The sequence below is a fragment of the Schistocerca gregaria genome, chromosome 3 (assembly GCF_023897955.1).
Source record: "Schistocerca gregaria isolate iqSchGreg1 chromosome 3, iqSchGreg1.2, whole genome shotgun sequence".
NCBI classification, from domain to species: domain Eukaryota; kingdom Metazoa; phylum Arthropoda; class Insecta; order Orthoptera; family Acrididae; genus Schistocerca; species Schistocerca gregaria.
Window position 1 is genome coordinate 844218747 of NC_064922.1, and position 19318 is coordinate 844238064.

The 19318-nt window shown below is 40.3% G+C and overlaps 1 protein-coding gene across 6 annotated transcripts in view; it reads left to right on the forward strand.

The window, feature by feature from the left end:
* Positions 1-19318, forward strand: part of LOC126354738 (DNA polymerase subunit gamma-1, mitochondrial) — a 142741-nt gene that overhangs the window by 102835 nt on the left and 20588 nt on the right. For 5 of the 6 annotated variants that reach the window (XM_050004606.1, XM_050004605.1, XM_050004607.1 and 2 more), the window contains 2 exons: positions 11504-11724; positions 17906-18194. In XM_050004606.1, coding sequence (XP_049860563.1) covers positions 11504-11724; positions 17906-18194 — 510 coding nt within the window. Of the gene's footprint in view, positions 1-11503; positions 11725-15492; positions 15712-17905; positions 18195-19318 lie in introns of those variants that run through there. The other variant, XM_050004610.1, reaches the window with a different exon arrangement.

Sequence of the window (19318 nt, forward strand, 5' to 3'; positions counted from 1 at the left end):
ACTCCCTGCCCTTTTAACAGATGACCCTGCTATGGCTGGCTTAGTTTTGCGTTTTATTCGGGCAGGGGTTTTTTATCATTTAATCTGATTGTTTCTGTTTCATTTTATTGTTTTGTGTTGATTCTGGCCTTTAACGTACGGTTTTTATACTGAGTTTTTAATGTGTTCTCGATGGTTGGCTTTTCCCTTTTTTTTTCCCTATGGTCGGCCGACCACCGTCACACCCTGTGTGATTTTAATTTGTTTTTTCTGATCTGTCGGAATATTTCTTGTCCTGTGTTGTCTGATGTCTTTCCTGCTGTTCGTTTTTATTCTCTTTGGGTGGTTTTCATTTTTTGGAAAAAGGGACCAATGACCATCGCAGTCTGATCCCTTTAATCCCACAAACCAACCAAATGACTGGTTTCATACATAGCTGTGCCTTTGGCGGGATAGGTGATATTAGTGACCGGACTGGAGTAGGAGGAGGTGGTGGTGTTGGTGGGGGGGGGGGGGGGGGGGGGGGGAGGAATGTATGGGACAGGTCTTGCATCTAGGTCTATTACAGGGGTATGAGCCATGAGGTAAGGGATTGGGAGCAGAGGTTGTGTAGGGGTAGACGAGTATATTGTGTAGGTTCAGTGGATGGCGGAATATCACTGTGGGAAGGATGGTGGGCAGCACATTTCTCATGTCAAGACAAGAGGTAATCGAAACTCTGGCGGAGAATGTAATTCAGTTGCTCCAGTCCTGGGTGGTACTGAGTTACAACAGGAATGGTCCTCTGTGGCAGGATAGTGGGACTTTGGGAGGTGGTGGGAGACTGGAAAGATAAGTCTTGTTTATTTGATGTGTGTGACAATCGCTGCAACATTAGAAAGGCTCATTTCATTTGATCTAGCAGACAGTGACAAAATAGATTTAATCATATTGAAAAAAAGCTCCAATCTTGGGTACTATTTGCATTAACAGCTTTTTCAGTATTAGACAATGACGTTTCAATTTTTCATGTCGCAAAACGTTTGAACTATGATGAGTTAATAGATTCCTTTGCAGAAAGGAAAGCACACCATGTAAAGCTGTAGCAAGATTAGAGAGAAAAAATTGCTAGGACCTAATGATTGTAGAAATGTGTACTATTTTGCTTGTCACTTGCCTTTACTGGTTTTGTGTAGCCTATATTTAATTATTACCTAAAAGGCAATTAGGAGTGCAAATTTTCTGAAGAGTTGTTGTTCTCCCAGTTACAAATAATCCCATAAAGCATTAATTGCGAGTTTTTTTAAAGAGGAGTGGGAGAGGCACCACTGGACATTTTAATTTCCACTGTACTGACTTTAGTTTACATGTTTGAATTCCACAGAGTAAAATGCAGTGACGTGCGGTAGAAGAATTCTCTGTGAAGGGACGTGGCATTGCACTTTGGCACACTTAAGACCAAATAACATGTCTTACGTTTCCTCAAACATATATGTTTTATGTATCAGACTCTAAAAGATGTGTGCTACAAAATGAACATACTTTTGAAAAGTCCTATCTCAAACGCTCACAGGAGGGGGCCACTATCTAGTATTGCCTTGGTTCACGAATATCGTAAATCCGGGGCTGATGTGCAGAGTAATTTGAGTTGTAGTGGGGAGGTGGGTACTCTCCACATGAATGATGTTTACGTTTAGTGATTTTGCTGCCTCCTCTTCATTTATGCTCTCACATCAAATAAAAGCAGAATGGATTTCTGTGGCCGGGAGCTGTCAAATGAATCAAAATACATTCACATAATCACGGAAGGCTAAAATGTGAACAATGTCTCTTTATTATTATTATTATTATTATTATTATTATTATTATTATTATTATTATTGTCCGTTTGCTACAGAAATTTGCCTTTTATTAATCTTTTCCGCTGAAACAGTCAATTTATATGAAACAAAGTGTTTAGTTCCACACTATTGGCTAGTTTCAACTGTTCACTGCATTTCAAGTGCATGTTTTCATTGTCTAGCACGTATGGTGTTATGCTGTAATAAAAGTACTGCCATAATAAAGGTACTGGTGCCCCAAGAAAATTTACATCTTGAAAATCACACTGAAAAGCTTAATATCAGGTCGAGGCCTACTTCATTGAGAATCTGGACATACAAATGTGCACGTTAAGCTGAATTATGCATGTTAGTGTAGTTCATGAAATTCTGATGCTCTTGGAGTATCCTCTGATATCTTGTTTCTTTTATGACATAATGTAAGATCTTTTAATGCTTTACATGTATTAATATATGGGCTTCCTACATCACCGTAGCCCCGCAAGTGCAGTGATGCCTGTTGTCTAGCGCTCTCTGGTAACTGCTGGAACAAACCTGTTTCTAACAGGTTGTGGAAAAATATTGCGAATGGTGGTTTGAAAAGAATTATTTTCAAAGTAAATTTCCTTTTATGCAAGATGAACTATGAGCAAGAATGTATAATGAAATTCTTAAATCACAGAGCGATTGACTCTCATTTAAAAATCAAGTCTTTAATGATAAGTTATTGAGAAGAATTTCGAGGCCAGAAGGTCAGACATTTCTGTGGTTATTAAAAATTTTACTGGCACATTTGTGTGATGTAAAGTGTAACACGCGCAAAAAAGATCAACATTATATGTGAAAGCTTAGCTTCTCTTGCAGCTTATTAATCTTAGAGACTAGTATTATATGTGAAAGCTTTTCTTTTCTTGTGCCAACACTGTGTATATTAATTTAAACCATTAACTTTACCTATTCATGTGTTCCTGCTGCTTAACAGTGATGTTGCTATTGACTGAACGATGTCACGTGTCCTATGCTAAACTGGTGTATAAAACTATAACCATTCAAAGGATTGGTAAGTTTTGCAGTTGCAATGGAAAGCATACTGTCACTTAACATGAAAAAAGTGTATTTTTTCCCAGGCGGAAGTGTATTTTTAACCGGGACATCTGGGAAAAACCCAGGAATTTTTTTTTCCCTTGTTCACGTATACACCCTGTTATAGTTAGAAGAGGGCCTAACTCAGCCACAAATTGAGTATAGAATCTGATAGGGATTTCTTTGGGCCTAGAACTTCGCTCAGTTTTAATTATTTCAGCTGTTGCTCAGCACCACTGACACCAATATTACTTTCATTCATCTTTACAGTGGTGCAAGGATTAAATTGGGACAATTTTCATGGGTTTTCCTTTGTAAAGGAACATTTGAAAACAGATGTAAGTTTTTCAGATTGTGCTTTGCTACTCTCAGTTTCAGCTCCTGTCTCCTTTGTTAGGTACTGGTCACTAACTTTGGGGCTACAAATAGCCTTTACATACGACCAGAATTTCTTTGTGTTTTGTGAAAGATCATCTGACAGTATACTGCTACAGCAGTCATTGAAGGCTTCATGCTTTGCTCTCTTAACAGCCAAACACGTTTCATTCAGCATCTCTCTGTATACAGTCCTGTGCTTTGTTTTAAACCTGCTATGCAGTAGTCTCTGTTTCTTTAGAAGTTTCTTTACAGTGACTGTCTACCACAGAGGCTCCCTCCCATTATGAACTGTTCTACAGGGTATGTAGCTATCCAATGCATGGTCAACTATTCTTTAAAAGTTGAGCCAGAGTTCCTCTGCATGCCCCTACCCAATGCTGGAAGTTTCAAGTTCCTCATTGAGTTATGACACTACTGATTTTTGTGCAGTTTACTGAACATATATCTCTTTTTGCTTGTTTTGGTTATCCTTTGTACTTTGGTAATCATTGTTGTCACAACCGCATCATGGTCACTGATACCAGTTTCGATGTGGACGTCCTCAGAGAGGTCAGCCATATTTATTGCCACTAGATTCAGTATATTACTATCGTGAGTGAGGTTCCAAACTATCTGTTGTAGGGACTTTTCAGAGAAGGCGTTAAGTAAAGTTTCACAGGATGTCTTATCGCACGCACCAGTAACAAAACTGTAATTTTTCCGAATTAACTGTTTGATTAAAGTCTCCTGATGATTATAGTATGATTGGAGAACTTACATACAAGTGAACTGGGATTTTCTCTAAAGATTTCAGTTACATCAGGAGATGAGTCTGGTGGGCAATAGAAGGATCCAGTTATCATTTTATGCCCAAACTGAGTCTTGCCCAAACAATCTCATATGCAGCTTCAATTTCTATCTCGGTGGATTTGAGTTTTTGTCTACTGTGACAAATACACCACCTCTGTTTCCTGTTTCAACCAGCATTCTGTACCTAGTATTATGTGAGCTTCATTGCTTTTCAGAAGCACTGAACTCTGGCACTTTGTTGCAAATGCTTCGGCAGTTTACCACTAGGATTTTAATAGTCTCACCTGTGGGAGGCATTTCCTTCAATCTTACACTGATGCTCGTGGTTTTCCTACACTATCGTTATCTGGGTTGGATGGAGAGTTATGCAATCTAAAAGACCCTTGTGCCATTGTGTGCACCCTTTAAACAGTCAGCCACCTAAGTAGCAACAGAATTGCAGCAAAGGACAACAGACCTTTAGCATCTAGAGTAGCACTGTGGGACAATACCTAAAATGAAAAGGGTTTTTATTTTGCAGAAGAGAGCCATGAAGAATTGTAGCAAAGGACACAAGACAACAATCCTTCATGGTTCTCTTATGCAAAACAAAATACCTTTTCACATACACACTGTCCAACCAACAATTTCGAGATGCTATCTTTCACTGAATCTGAAACTGACCTAGTGGGATGCACTTCAAGTGGGATGCACTTTTCACCTATTTTGGAGAAACTATTTCATCCAGTGTCAAGAGGAGGCAAATACAAAAGGGTAAGGGTCTATTAATCGTCGGCAGTTCAAACACACTGTGAAGGTGGTACCTGTTAGGGAAATGGCAGCAAGGGACAGTAAAGTACACCAGGTGCACTCAATGTGTATGCCTGGAGGCCTCATTCAACATGTTGAAGAGGCTGTTCCAGCAGCCATTGATGGAAAAGGGTGCAACCAACTGCAAACTGGGCTCAGAGGTCATACTTGTGCCATTCCAGCAACTGGGAGGGAAGTTTGAGAAGACTGGCCTGTGCACGGAGTTTCAGTGAAGCTCACAATTTACAACATTGTCCTGTTGATTCTGAGTCGAGTTCTGTGACAAGCCAGGCTGCGAATTCCTGGACTTACGCTTTAGGGTTGAGAACTGTAGGGTCCATCTAAATGGGTCAAGTGTACACTACACATGGCTCTTGTCTGCAAAATAAAAACCGTTTACATTTTTGGTACTGTCCCACAGCGTTATTCTAGATGACAAATCTGGATGTATGAAGCTAAGATACACAAACCATAGTGTTTCAGTAGCTTGGTTTTTTACTAATCATCATAATATTTATAGATTGTTTGTTGTTGCGTACATGATCAACTTTATGTCTCCGTGTAAGCTTTTCACATATGTTTATATTCGAAACTCAAAAATAACACATGGAAAGTTGTTGTTGAGAATTACCAGATTCCTAGGTAGAAGTGCTGAATCGTTGATAGGAGCACCCAAAATACTTGCAGTCCCTCCTAGGGTGGTGTTCTGCCGCACACCCAACCTCCATCCCTATGCCACTCCCACCCTCAGTCCCCTGTCACAGGGATCATGTCCCTGTGGAAGACCCAAGTGCAAGACCGGCCAAATCCACCCATCCAGTACTACCTACTCCAGATCTGTCACTGGCTTACCCTACCCCTTCAGGGGCTGGGCTACCTGTGAAACGAAACATGTTACACACCAGCTCTGCTGAAAACACTGCACAGTGTTTTACATTGGTTTGACAATCAACCAACCATCAACTAGAATGAATGACCACCACCAAACTGTTGCCAAAAACAAGGTGGACCACCCAGTGATGCAACGTGCAGCAGAACACAACATGCAAGGATTCAGTGGGTGCTTCACAGCCTGTGCCATGTGGATCCTCCCCACCACCACCAGCTTTGCTGAGTTGCACAGATGGGATCTATCCTTACAGCACACCTTTCACTCCTGTAATCTTTCTGAAGTAAACTTAAGCTAACTCACTGCTCCCCAACCCCCACCCAATAGTGTGTGTGTGTGTGTGTGTGTGTGTGTGTGTGTGTGTGTGTGTGTCTACACACACCATCCCCTGCCTCAGTACCCTCATCCCATTTCTCTCTCCACATCAACTAGTTGTGTGTGCTATCTCATGCTCTAGTCTGTGATATCGCATGCCACTGTCTGCCACTTACCCCCTCTATCTGGACCCCTATCTAGCCCACGGACAGCTCTCTACTCTCCCATGAGCCACTAGGCGCTCTCCCCCTCCCCAGCCTACTCCCTCCTTCCTGCCCCTCTCCATTCCCCTCCCCACCCCACCCCAACCCAACCCAACCCAACCAAACCCCCACCATGATCTCAAGATCATTCCTGCTGCTCAGTATTTGTCATTAATCCTTTTAACTGCACAATGAGAAAGGTGTATTACTGTAACAAGTATGTTACATTAACCAAAATTCATGTAGCAAGTGTGGGTTCAGATATAGCTTGGCATGCATTTCACCACAGGCAATTAGGCACATTCCGTAGTACAGACATAGATCTTTCACAGTTTACTGAATACTTCTGGCAAATTAAAACTGTCAGATGGGCCATGAAGCTGGATGGGCCTTTCAGAGGCAATCCTCTCACTGACTGAACTGTCCATGCGCAACTCACAGTCACCCCTCACAGCTTTACTTCTGCAAGTACAGCATCTGCTACCTTCCAAACTTCACAGAAGTTCTCCTGCATCCTTTGTGAATCTAGCACTTTGGATTCAATTTCTGACATGGGATGCTATTTTAATCTGCCAGGAAGTTTCAAAATGTTTAAATGTGAGTGAATTCCTAAGGGACCAAACTGCTAAGACCATCGGTCCCTAGATTTACACACTACTTAAACTAACTTATGCTAAGAACAACACATACAGCCGTGCCTGAGGGAGGAATCGAGACTCTGGTGGGAGGGGCCGCGCACTCTGTGACTAGGCGTTTCAAACCGCTAAGCCACTCTGTGCGGCAGGAAGTTTCAAAATGAGTGCACACATTGCTGCAGAGTGAAACATTCTGTGAAGACAGTTCTCTGAATTTCTTTAGTTCACTGTTGTCAATTATTCCTTCATCCAAACCAATGTACTAACATCCTAAGACCTCACAAGTAAGAGGACATCCAGCAACATTATCCACGAAATACTAGTCTGTTGGACCCAAGAGGTTTGTCGGACATGTCATCAGTGATAAGCATCAGTAGGCCAAGAACCACAGCAGTTTCAACCTGTATCTGACTGTAACTAGACATCAAGGACAGATCATCTATTCAGTCAGTATACATGCTGACAATCTAATTTAATGTTATAATTTAGTATTGCTAGCACACTTCAGTCAGGCTGTTTCCTTCCACAGAAGGCAACACAGTCTATTTGTAAGATTGCAGACATTTACTCTTTGCTGTCTGTATTTACAATTGGCGATAACACAATGTATATTTATTCACTTAATGAAAGCTTACTCAAGACATTACGATGTGGGTCTAGAGTGAGATAGACGTTGGGGACATGAAAATGATAGTGTGTAGTGGAACACACTTGTTTCTTGTAACTAGTTTGGAAGTGCTATTAGCGATCTCTTAGCTGCATGCGCTCTCCCAAACCTCTCGCCAAACATACACTGCCCCATTAAGTTTGTATCAACTAAGAAAACTAAGATGATGAATTACTTATCTTCTGTCATTGACAAATAATGCAGTCTCAGTTCTGTTGTGTAAGCATCCTCTGCATAAGAGATACTGAACAGTTATTAGCAATACAGAGAAACTTAAGAATTTTTGTTTAGCAGTTGCAATTAAATTAAATAACACTAATAAATGTAACAATTTTTGACAAAATATTTAGAGTGTGCTAGTTGTCTCGTTCACGATCAGATGTTCACAGCACTGCTTGTTTGTGTTCCTATGGGGCACTCTTCTGCAATGTGTTATAGTGGCTACTGTAGTGGGCCCCTTGATGGGTGTAAAATTACCAGTATATGGGAACCATCCTGTCCTGCCAGAAATATTAATAATTTCTGGGTACCCGAATGCTGGAGGTAAATGAACAGTAGTAAAAAGTAGAATGTTCAGAATAGATTATACAAAGAAAATGTGGGTAGCAGAGAACCATATACAGTGTGTTTGTTTATAAATAACTTTCCTGCTACCAATCCAGATTTTCTTCTACATATATTTTACACAATATGTTCCAGGAAATGATTCCCATTTTCAAGTGTGTTTTCCTCTTTGTACTATCCATTTTTTATTAAAAACTATGGAAAAAGAAAAATTATGAAAAATTATGTAGTATACAGGCAAACACACTGGAAAGTGAGTAATTTCCCAAAACCGTCAAGTCAAATATAAATTAAACAATGTGCCTGGTAGCAGGAAAGTTATTTATAAACAAACGTATCATTTTCACAGTTGCAGGCTTTCAAAAACCTTATCTAATGGATAAAATCAGAGAACCATATATGCGAAGACAAAGAAATACATTATTAATTTGTATTTTCCTTTAAATAAGCCAATTAAGCATTTGTTGAGTACATCACAGAATCATTTGGCCCTGGTGAGGGATATTGTGTTCATTATTCCATACAAGCCCATAAATGCAGTTGCATTAATACCTTGCAAATATTCATCAAGTAGCTTAAAGAAGAGTAGTTTGGTCTACAGTGAAAAGTGAAAGTTCCTACACGGTCATTCTGAGGCCTGTTGGCTCAGAATGGGGCACATCACACTTTCTGCAACTAGGCCCTCATAAATGTATTAGACAGTCGGTCACAGCAACTCAGTGCAGTGACTGCTCACCAATCCTCCTAGCAAGTCCACCAGTGAACGATACAACAGAAGGTCTGTGGTATGTGGTAAACTTCCTGTGACTGCAGCCCATTTTAATTGTTCACGTCTCCGATCTTTTGTACCTTCTGAGATTGCATTTCTCATCAGTTTTGGGTCATTGGTCAAAAGTTGTGTGTTCTTCATCCAGTGGGGCAAGCTGTTACTCCTGGTTAAAATTTCTTTCTTCTCTCAGTTCACCAGCAATGGTTTTCAACTCTACACAGTGTGTTAGATTTCATCCTGTCATCAAAAATAAGGTGGCATCATGTACCTTTATGTACTGGTAACATGGACTACATCAAGGTCTGGGCTTTAATTGCAGCCCACAGATCCATTGTCCTAATATCTGTGCTAAAACTGTTAACAGTTGTAAAGAGGATGAGGAATTCAGCAGAATGACCTAGGCTCCAATAAGTAGAGGTGATAGGTAGATTTTGAGGAAGGGACCTTGGTGGAAATGGTTTATTGCCTGCCTAGTCAATGGCAGGTATATCAGATACCTGCCTATATCAGATCTATTCTTCAGTGAGTGAAGAATGTAGCAAACTTTTGTGACTGTTCTCGAGTCCTTAAAATCATGGGATTCGCTGATTCTGAGAAAGGGAAGCTGGAGGGCTGCTTTGACAAATGATTTATGGAACTGGATTTATGGCAGCCCCCACTAAAAGCAGGCCTTGCACAAATGTGCAGGCATTACAGTGTTGTATGATCTTCTTCCTTGCACCAAAGTATCACTTTTCTGGAAATAATTTCCACTACTTATGCAGCATATCTGCACATTTCCTATGTTGAGTATTTGTTCAAACCACTTCTAATCATATCCTTCAAAGTAAATCAAGGCTACATGAAAACATAAATATACACATCATGTACCAATAGTTAAAAGTAAAGCATGGTGTCCAACTGTCTTTTCAAGTATCATTACAGATAAATCCATTGTTCATGGGTATTTAGCTGTTAGTTGACATGGTTGTATTGAAGGAAGTTGATTAGCATAGCTTAGAGCAGGGACGGGCAGGAAACCTGCTTGTGTGCGGTGCACTTGGATGTGTGCAGTTAATAGGTGTTCTGTGTGCACACAAGGGCAAGATGGCCACCCGCTTATCACCCCTCACCAACATACTATCTCTCTGCTCCTTCCTGCAATGCGTTTTTGTTTCCTAGCTTGCTTTATTGAATGAAGGAATAAGGTTATTGAATGAAGGAATAAGGTTAGTAGGAGTGCTTGAAAGAAATCATGGTTTGAAAGAGTACCTATTACCTACGACCATTTTATTTAATTAACGTATTTTACAATACGTTTAATGTCTGGAACAAAATTTCTACGTACAAACGCAAGCAGTTACATAAATTGTCATCACGGATGTTTGCTCTTAATTAATTTTCATAACAGAAAAAACTCTCTCAAACATATGTCGAGCGAAACATTGACATTATCTTCGCAGCTTCACGATGAAGACAAGGAAACTCTTGCTGTGGAAAGTCGTGGTAAAAGCCTATTACACGCCTTGCCAAAAGGAACTTGTCTCTCAGACTAGAGTTACACTGTAGATCTATTAATTCCATTTGTAAATTGAGATGAATATTATCTACAGAAACAGCAAATGGTCTCGAGAACTATTCAGAAGCTTGGAATAAATACGATATATCCCCAAATCGCTTGAGAAATTCCCCTTTTATTCCACTAAGCATGGAAATATATTCTTTGAAATTCTGTTCTTGCACAGCAAACAGAGTAGGAATGCACTGCATTCCCTGACGAAAACTGTTGTTTCCACAGTTAGATGAGAGACATGACAAAAGAAAGTCGCAGATCTCTCATGACAACAGCAACTTACGTCAGATTTATCTAGTATCATCAGATCGCTCTTCTTAAGCTCAGTCAATTTCCCCATCCGCTCAGAATCGACAATAAATTGTACTTGCCCTTGTGAAATTTATTATAATGACGTTCAATACTAAACTTCCGCTGACCAGCAAGAATACTGCCATGTATTAAACATTTCGAATTTTCACATTTTTGCACAAAGAAAAATTGATTCTCCCACTCCTTTTTAAAAGATAGCAAATCTCTAAATCTCCATTTCCTTGATTCACTCTGCATTTTCTGGTTCTTGAAATACAACATTCACTACTTAGTGGTCACTTTACATCAATGATTGCAACTTAGCCTGGTACTACACTGCCTGGTACTACACTGCCGGCTGTTGCCACTACCCCAGTCGACGATTGCACGCGAGCAGCACACTTGCACCACTGTAAGCTCATAAGCTACGTGCAACGTTTGCCTGCTCCTGGCTTAGAGGCCTTGAATGGCTTGATGAACAGGGAAGTCTTGCAAGAGTAACTTCAAATTTTTTTTAGTTATTATGCTCACTCTGATCAAGATGGTGTAGTAATAAGACTTTGGACTCATATTCAGGATGATGACAGTTCAAATGCTGTGGTGGCTCCTTTGAAGGGGGACAGCTGACTTCCTTCCTCATCCTTCTCAAAGTTTCTGTTCTGTCTTCACTGACCATATCATCATATGAATGTTAAACCCCAACCTTCCCTTTTTCTTATTTTCACAAACTGCTCCATTAAATTGGTAATTCACTGTCTTATTGAAAGATTGTGTGCTAATAATGAATTTTTGTGTCTGCAGGTTTTGAACTACGCACGGATATATGGTGCAGGCTCTGCTTTTGCCGAGCGTGTGTTGCAGCAATTCAATCCAGGTATTTCAGAGAGTGAAGCTCGTTCTTCTGCAAGGCGCATGTTTAGTCTGACCAAAGGTCGTCGGCTATTCAGACCGCTGGAATCTTTAGTTGATATCTTGGGAGAGAAACCCGTATCCAAGACTGAAGCTCTTCGGTGTGCACGAAGGTGAGTAAAATAATAATATAGTGACAATTTCATTCCTTATAACATTTATGAACCAAGATTGGCACTGTTTAAGATCTCTGGAACGGTGCATAGAAGTGACCAAAGTGTTTGAAGTGGTGGTGATCAGCTATCTTGCTGGGAGGTGGATGTTATAGTTTGTGTTCAAAATAACAGAGAATGTAGCACACTGTCATTTAACATGCATCACGCTATCTACATGTGAGAGCTCCAGTGCTGTGGAGCCACAAAGAAGTAGCAACTGCTGGGGAGAATATTTTGGCAGCATAATACCACATCACCAATGTTGCCAGTCTTCAGATCTGCACAAAAACAAACAAAAGTCCTATGAATGTAAGTTGTGTGCCAACCATCAGTACAAACATCAAGTGTATCATTGACTACTGCTCTGTACAGATGGTATTTAAGGAGATGCTATTGGCAGAGGATGACACAGCAGTCGGTCGGTACCAGTGAACCTGCCGGGGTCTGTGGATAGAGTTTACTTTTATGATTAGAAAAGTTATGCAGACTAGTTCAGGGCTCTCAGGAGGAAACTTTAGTAGGACAGCAGAAATGAATAGATGACTGACCCTTTGATCTCATCCAGGATTCACTACTAAGAAGTAGCACTATGTGATGTCATTAATTGTGTGGAAACTGGTAGGGCTGGGAAGCACCCTAAAACCCCAGTGACACTCCAACTGTTGATGCGCACAGTGAGCATTTTACCCCCAACTCTCCCTCTCCAAGGAAGACAGAATTGCATTCTGTCTTATACTTTGCAGTTACATCTTCTTTAGTAAATCAGATGAATGTGATGTCTGTTTTTGCATGCTGTCACCATTTGCAAACTCTCTCTCATCTGGGTAATTGAGGGTCCTAGTACCAGAGGAAGCTATCGTCCATATGACTGTATCTGAGAAAAACAGTGTTTCATATAGATCATTGAGGGGTAAAGGAGAGCAGTCACTGGATAGTATAACTGTGGAGTCCTCAACAGGCACAGACAAAAGAAAAAGAGAACTTGCTAGCTTTTCGAATAAGTCTGTTGTCGAGCAAAAACATATACATGCACATACGCATGCATTGTAAGGGCACAGGAGAGGGAGGGGGGAGGTGTGCACGCACATTCTCCACACTAAATAACTAGAAAATACAATAAATTTTTAAAAAAATTATTACTTTTCATGAAATTGATTTTTGCGAAGAGATCTCCACCCTCTTGTACTCCTACACATTTATCGACAGATCTTTAGTATTCATGATGTCAATTCCCTCCAGCACTACTTCAGACATTCAAGTCATGCCACATAATGTTGCAGCACTTCTGTGTGCTCGCAGGGGCCCTACACAATGTTGGGCAGGTGTACCAGTTTCTTTGGCTCTTCAGTGTATAAAGATGCATCTGTAAGGTGATATTTAGATCTCAAATAATTGCACTTTTTTCCTTTCTTTCAGCTCCAGTCTGATATTCTTAAAGAATAAGGCATTTACATTTTTCTTAAAATGACTGCTGCAAATTTCCTGATTACAAAAGTTTTGCATCTCCATTACTTTTTCCCATTATTATTTTGTGGTTGACTGGATTATAATTCTTGAAGTCTTCCTTTTTCACTTTCACACCACAGATAGCTGAGGAATGTGTGATTATCGAATTAAGTCATACCACTGGTCTGGTATGTACATATGAGTCATGTATCCTCTCTCTTATCAAAATCAATGTTATTAAATAACAGGATATGCCCTGTAGGAAGATATAATGCTCAGTATCATCATACAAACCCAATCAAACAAAGGCATACTGTAAGGTGATCATATTACCTTTGTTTTGTTTGTAACCCTGATAGGCAAATTAAACTAGCTGCCTTGCATGAAATATGTTTTGTGTTACCTACAGTATGATATACGAACAACATGCCACTTCAGAAAGCCTCTGTATTACTTGTTTGGTGGCCATATAAACGTAAAGACATTTTCTCTTTTGTGTTCATGAATGCTGAGAGTGATACCTAAAGATGTCTGAGACAGAAGCTAGCTTGAATAGAAAAATGGGTTGAATCAAGGGAATACTGTAACCTCCCTACTTTTCATCACTGTTATGGATGAGATAGTGGCAGAGGTGGCAATATAAATAGGAGATGAAGATATAAAAGCAATGGTGTTTGCAAATGATTTAATGCTGTGGAGAAATGGAGGAGGAGACAAATGCTAAATGTATGTGAGGAAGTGTGGTCGAAATTTATGCAAAGAAATGAGGAGGGATTCTGACAATGAGGAATAAGAGGAGAGCAGCAACAGATAAAAGTATTAGAGGACATTTACTAAAGAAAGTGGAATATTTCAAGTACCTGGGGAGCATAATACAAGACAATGGGAGGAATGATAAGGAGGTGCGTGAAATGGGAAGGCAGGCCCATGGTTTTCTGCAGAGTGAAAGAAGCCTGATATAGAGCAAGGATGTACCACCAAAAGTAAGCAAATGTTATACTGAGATTATGCTCCAGTACCCAAGTATGCATTGGCAATGTGTGTAATGAAGAAAAGGCCAGTTAATGGCTTGCGGGGTCAGATTTCACAGCAGCAGACTAGGACTTACTAGCATAACTAGTCTAAGTGAGACAGTAAGAAAAATATTGAAAAGAAGACCAAGGAAAAAGACAAGAGTAAGATAATATGGCTCTGTTACTAGAATCAGAGTTGGCAGAATACTAAAACAGGCTCACGAAATGACAGTGAGAAGCAAGAGACATAGAGGAAGATCAGGAGACAGAATGTGTGATGAAGAGAGGAAAAGACTGGGACAGAGTGGCATGAGGAACATGGTGGAAGGACAGGAAAATATGGAAAGACTTACACCCCAGACACACAAGTCAGGCAGCTTGAAACTGTATAAGATGATGATGATGATGATGATGATGATGATGATGATGATGATAAGCGCCATCCTCTTATAATGTCTCTTAAAGTTTGTATGGTGTGGCCGTCCCTGCTCTGTACTCACCAAAATATAATTTTACATTATACTCAAAAGTTACTTCAATCTGCTTACTGAGGAATCACTTTAATCATGTTTATAATCATGAGTACACTGTTTCTGTGTAATTTTTCCAGATGAAAATTGAATCTGAATCGTAAAATCATTTAATTTGTAAAAGTTTCAAAAAAATCATAGTTTTGTGTCCTCAACTAATGAAGCATAACAGCAGGACGTGAGGTTAGATTTTGCTGCATGAATGTTACACACACAGCCAGCACCTCGCTGGTAAGCACAAACTTTTTGTATGCCACACACATTCTTCACTCTTCATTCTTCTGTGCATTTTTCAAGACTTTTTATTGTATTTTTGCTTCTTCCCAATAGTAGCAGCAGCAATTGTCTCCATTTTGTATGCACATAATTGTCAACTTTGTGATATCTACTGTTTCACATTCGAACTTCCATTAATGTAATTGGCATCAGGATTACATTTATTTTATATTAGATGTCCCTAAAATAATGTTGTAATAAGAAAGTTTAACAAATTATGTTAACTTTAGTATTAAAGAATTGAAAACAAATAATTTCAAATATTATTGTATTGACAGATTATTGTTACAATCCAGTCATCTTTCGATGACTGAGAGTCTTGTTGACTTGAAATCTGTGGCTTTGAATAAATGGCTTAGATGGCATGTGGACTATATTATTTACCAGAGGTTTTGACACATGATAAGGAACAGAATGAACTGTTCAGACACTATAAACTCCTTTTTTTTCCATACGTGCAGGACAGCTCCCTCTGCCACAAGGCCTATCAACTGTTCACCCATAGGCATGTGAGAATGATGGAAGAACTGGTATTCAAAAATGTGCTCTTACTAATGCATCTTTTTCATATACATTTAGCTGTTTACACAAGTGTAACAGATATTAATGCTGGAAGCATTATGAAAATAATGATACTCAAAAAGATATTGCAACATGCCTCCTGCGTGTAGTTAATTGATGTTACAGAGGTTAGTACTTAAAACAAGTGTAGCTTGATTTTTAGTCTAAGCAGTTTCCTCATAATCAGATGGTATAATTGTGGATATAGCATACATTGATTTCTATTTTCTTGTGTCTAAAGATAGAGCCATGTGGCTTCAGAATCGATAGCAATTAAACTGAAAAACAACGATGCAGCTGAAGGGATTTATAAATTTAAAAAAAGGGAATAAATGGTAATTATTTTTCTTGCTGAAAATGTTGTTGTATGGTTTGGCACCACAACTGTGGATGTAATATCATAATGCAAATGTTAAAACAATTAACATTAAGTCACTCTGAATCACTTAACTATTAGTAAAAGGATAGATTGCTACTTACGATGTAGGGAAGATGTTGAGCACACACACACACACACACACACACACACACACACACACACACACACACACACACACACGACCAGTCTCTGGCTGCCAGAGGCTGTGGTCACGTGTGTGTGATTGGTGTGTATGTGTTGTCTAATTGTGATGAAGACCTTTTGGCTGAAAGCTTACATGTTTGACAGTCTTTTTTTTTGTGCCTATTTGTGACTCAACATTTCTGTTATATGGTGTGTAGCAATCTATCATTTCATAATATTGCACTATTTCATCCTGAATTTTCCACTGTTTGAATTATAGAACTCATTTATATATGGTGTCACAAATGTTACGGCATTAAATAATGTATGTTTTAATCCATTAAATTTTGGGCATGCAGCCGCGCAAATAAAATTTCTTATACTGATATTTCGGCCACGTATCGTCCGGCCATCTTCAGAGCGAGTCACAAGACTGACGACAAGGTGCCAAGCGCGGCCTTATATGCTCCACCGTGGTGGTAGTGCGCATGCGGGCCACAGATGCTGGTTGGTGACAGAGACATACGCTTACACATGCGCCGCTTGTGGCGAAGGCATACAGACATTAGATTCACTTATCTATGTTGATCGGCGCGGTGACACGATGACAACTTCTCTGCCGTTTAATTATTCCAAGAGTTGGATTCCATGCTTTGTCTAAATTAAAACCATTATCTCTGTTTATTAAATTGTTCACTAATCGAATTTCTATAGCTTCCTTGAATACAGATTCCCAAAAAGATGAGGTGGATGTTAAAATCTTCATATCACTGTAATTCATAGAATGACCCGTATCAATACAATGTTTGGCCACAGCTGACTTGTTTGGTTGTAATAAGTGTGTGTATCTTTGGTGCTCCACACACCTCTCATGAACGGTGTGTGTTGTTTGACCTATATATGACTGCTTGCAATTTTCGCAAGGAATCTGGTACGCACCTGCTTTATGAAGCAGTAAATCATCCTTCACAGAGCCGAGTAAAGCAGCAATCTTTGTGGGGGGCCAGATCACCTTAAAACAGTGTTTCTCAAGAATACGGCCTATCTTTGAAGAAAGAGCACCCACTTAGTGCAAAAACGCATTAGATCTGAAGAAATTACTATCTTCTTCCCCATCACATACCTGCTTTTTAGGTCTCTCATCGAACGCCCTACAAATTTGTTGCGGAGAATATCCATTCGATTTAAAAATGCTGTGTGTTGGTTTCCGATATACGGCATGTCCTAATGTGCCATCACTTTTACGGTGAACGACAACATCCAAAAAGGGGAGCAGCCATCTTTTTCTATTTCCATAGTAAATTTAATGCTAGCATGGATGGAATTCAAATGCTTAAGAAATCGATGTAATTCATCCATACCATGGTGCCATACCACGAATGTGTCGTCCATGTACCTCCAGAAGACCGTAGGTTTAAAACATGCTGAGTCCTGTGCCTTGTCCTCGAAGTATTCCATGAATAAATTAGCTACCAGTGGAGAGAGAGGGCTTCCCATGGCAACACCGTCAATTTGCTCATAAAATTCACCATTAAACTGAAAATAAGATGATAAAAGCACATGTTCAAATAAGGCCGTAATGTTCTTATCAAACTGTTGGCTGATAAGAGATAAAGAGTCCTTTAAAGGTACCTTGGTGTATAATGATACCATGTCAAAACTAACAAGCACATCCATACTATTTAGCCTGACATTGCTAAGTCTCTGAATAAAATCCATAGAATTACGAATGTGGTGACTACATTTTCCTACCAATGGTTTTAATAAGGAAGCTAAATATTTGGCAGAAAAATGTATGTTTTGTTCAACAGGATGGGAAAACCTGTCAGTGAACTTTTTCACCCACCTCAGTGGGAAGGAGGAACTGAATCAGCCATGTTCAATCGCCTGGAGGAGATTGCTTGCAGTGCAGAGCCTCGAACCCCTTTCCTCAGCGGCCGCCTGACACGTGCTCTCGAGGAAAATGACGATAGGACACTGCCGACAAGAGTCAACTGGGTTGTGCAGAGTGGGGCCGTCGACTTCCTCCACCTGCTGCTTGTTTCTCTCCGCTGGCTTCTGCCACCGAGTGCTCGCTTCTGTCTGAGCTTCCATGATGAGGTATGTGATTATAGTTTCAGAGTTTAATGTTGGTTTTTAAGTTAGCTGTTTGCATATTCCATAGACTATAGCTAAATTGGTCCACACTGATAGGGTCTGAGTCCAGTTGATTGACGTTTGAGTAATATATATATATATTAAAAACAAAGATTCCAAGACTTACCAAGCGGGAAAGCACCGGCAGACAGGCACATGAACAAAACACACAAACACACACACAGAATTATTAGCTTTCGCAACCGATGGTTGCTTCTTCAGGAAGGAGAGGGAAAGACGAAAGGATGTGGGTTTTAAGGGAGAGGGTAAGGAGTCATTCCAATCCCGGGAGCGGAAAGACTTCCCTTAGGGGAAAAAATGGACAGGTGTACACTCGCGCACACACACACACACACACACACACACACACACACACACACACACACACACACACATCCATCCATCCATGTCTGTGTATGTATGGATGGATGGATATGCGTGTGTGTGTGTGCCGTTACAGGGTACCCTCTGGCTCCTACCCTTGTAACCGCCCCCGGTGTAAAACCTGTCCCATGCAGCCTCCTACCACCACCAGTCCTGTAACCCAGAAGGTGTACACGATCAAAGGCAGAGCCACGTGTGAAAGCACCCACGTGATTTACCAACTGACCTGCCTACACTGTGATGCTTTCTATGTGGGAAGGACCAGCAACAAACTGTCCATTCGCATGAATGGACACAGGCAGACAGTGTTTGTTGGTAATGAGTATCACCCTGTGGCTAAACATGCCTTGGTGCACGGCCAGCACATCTTGGCACAGTGTTACACCGTCCGGGTTATCCGGATACTTCCCACCAACACCAACCTATCCGAAATCCGGAGATGGGAACTTACCCTTCAGTATATCCTCTCTTCTCGATATCCACCAGGCCTCAACCTCCGCTAATTTCAAGTTGCCGCCGCTCATACCTCACCTGTCTTTCAACAACTTCTTTGCCTCTGTACTTCCGCCTCGACTGACATCTCTGCCCGAACTCTTTGCCTTTACAAATGTCTGCTTGTGTCTGTGTATGTGCAGATGGATATGTGTGTGTGTGTGTGCGAGTGTACACCTGTCCTTTTTTCCCCCTAAGGTAAGTCTTTCCGC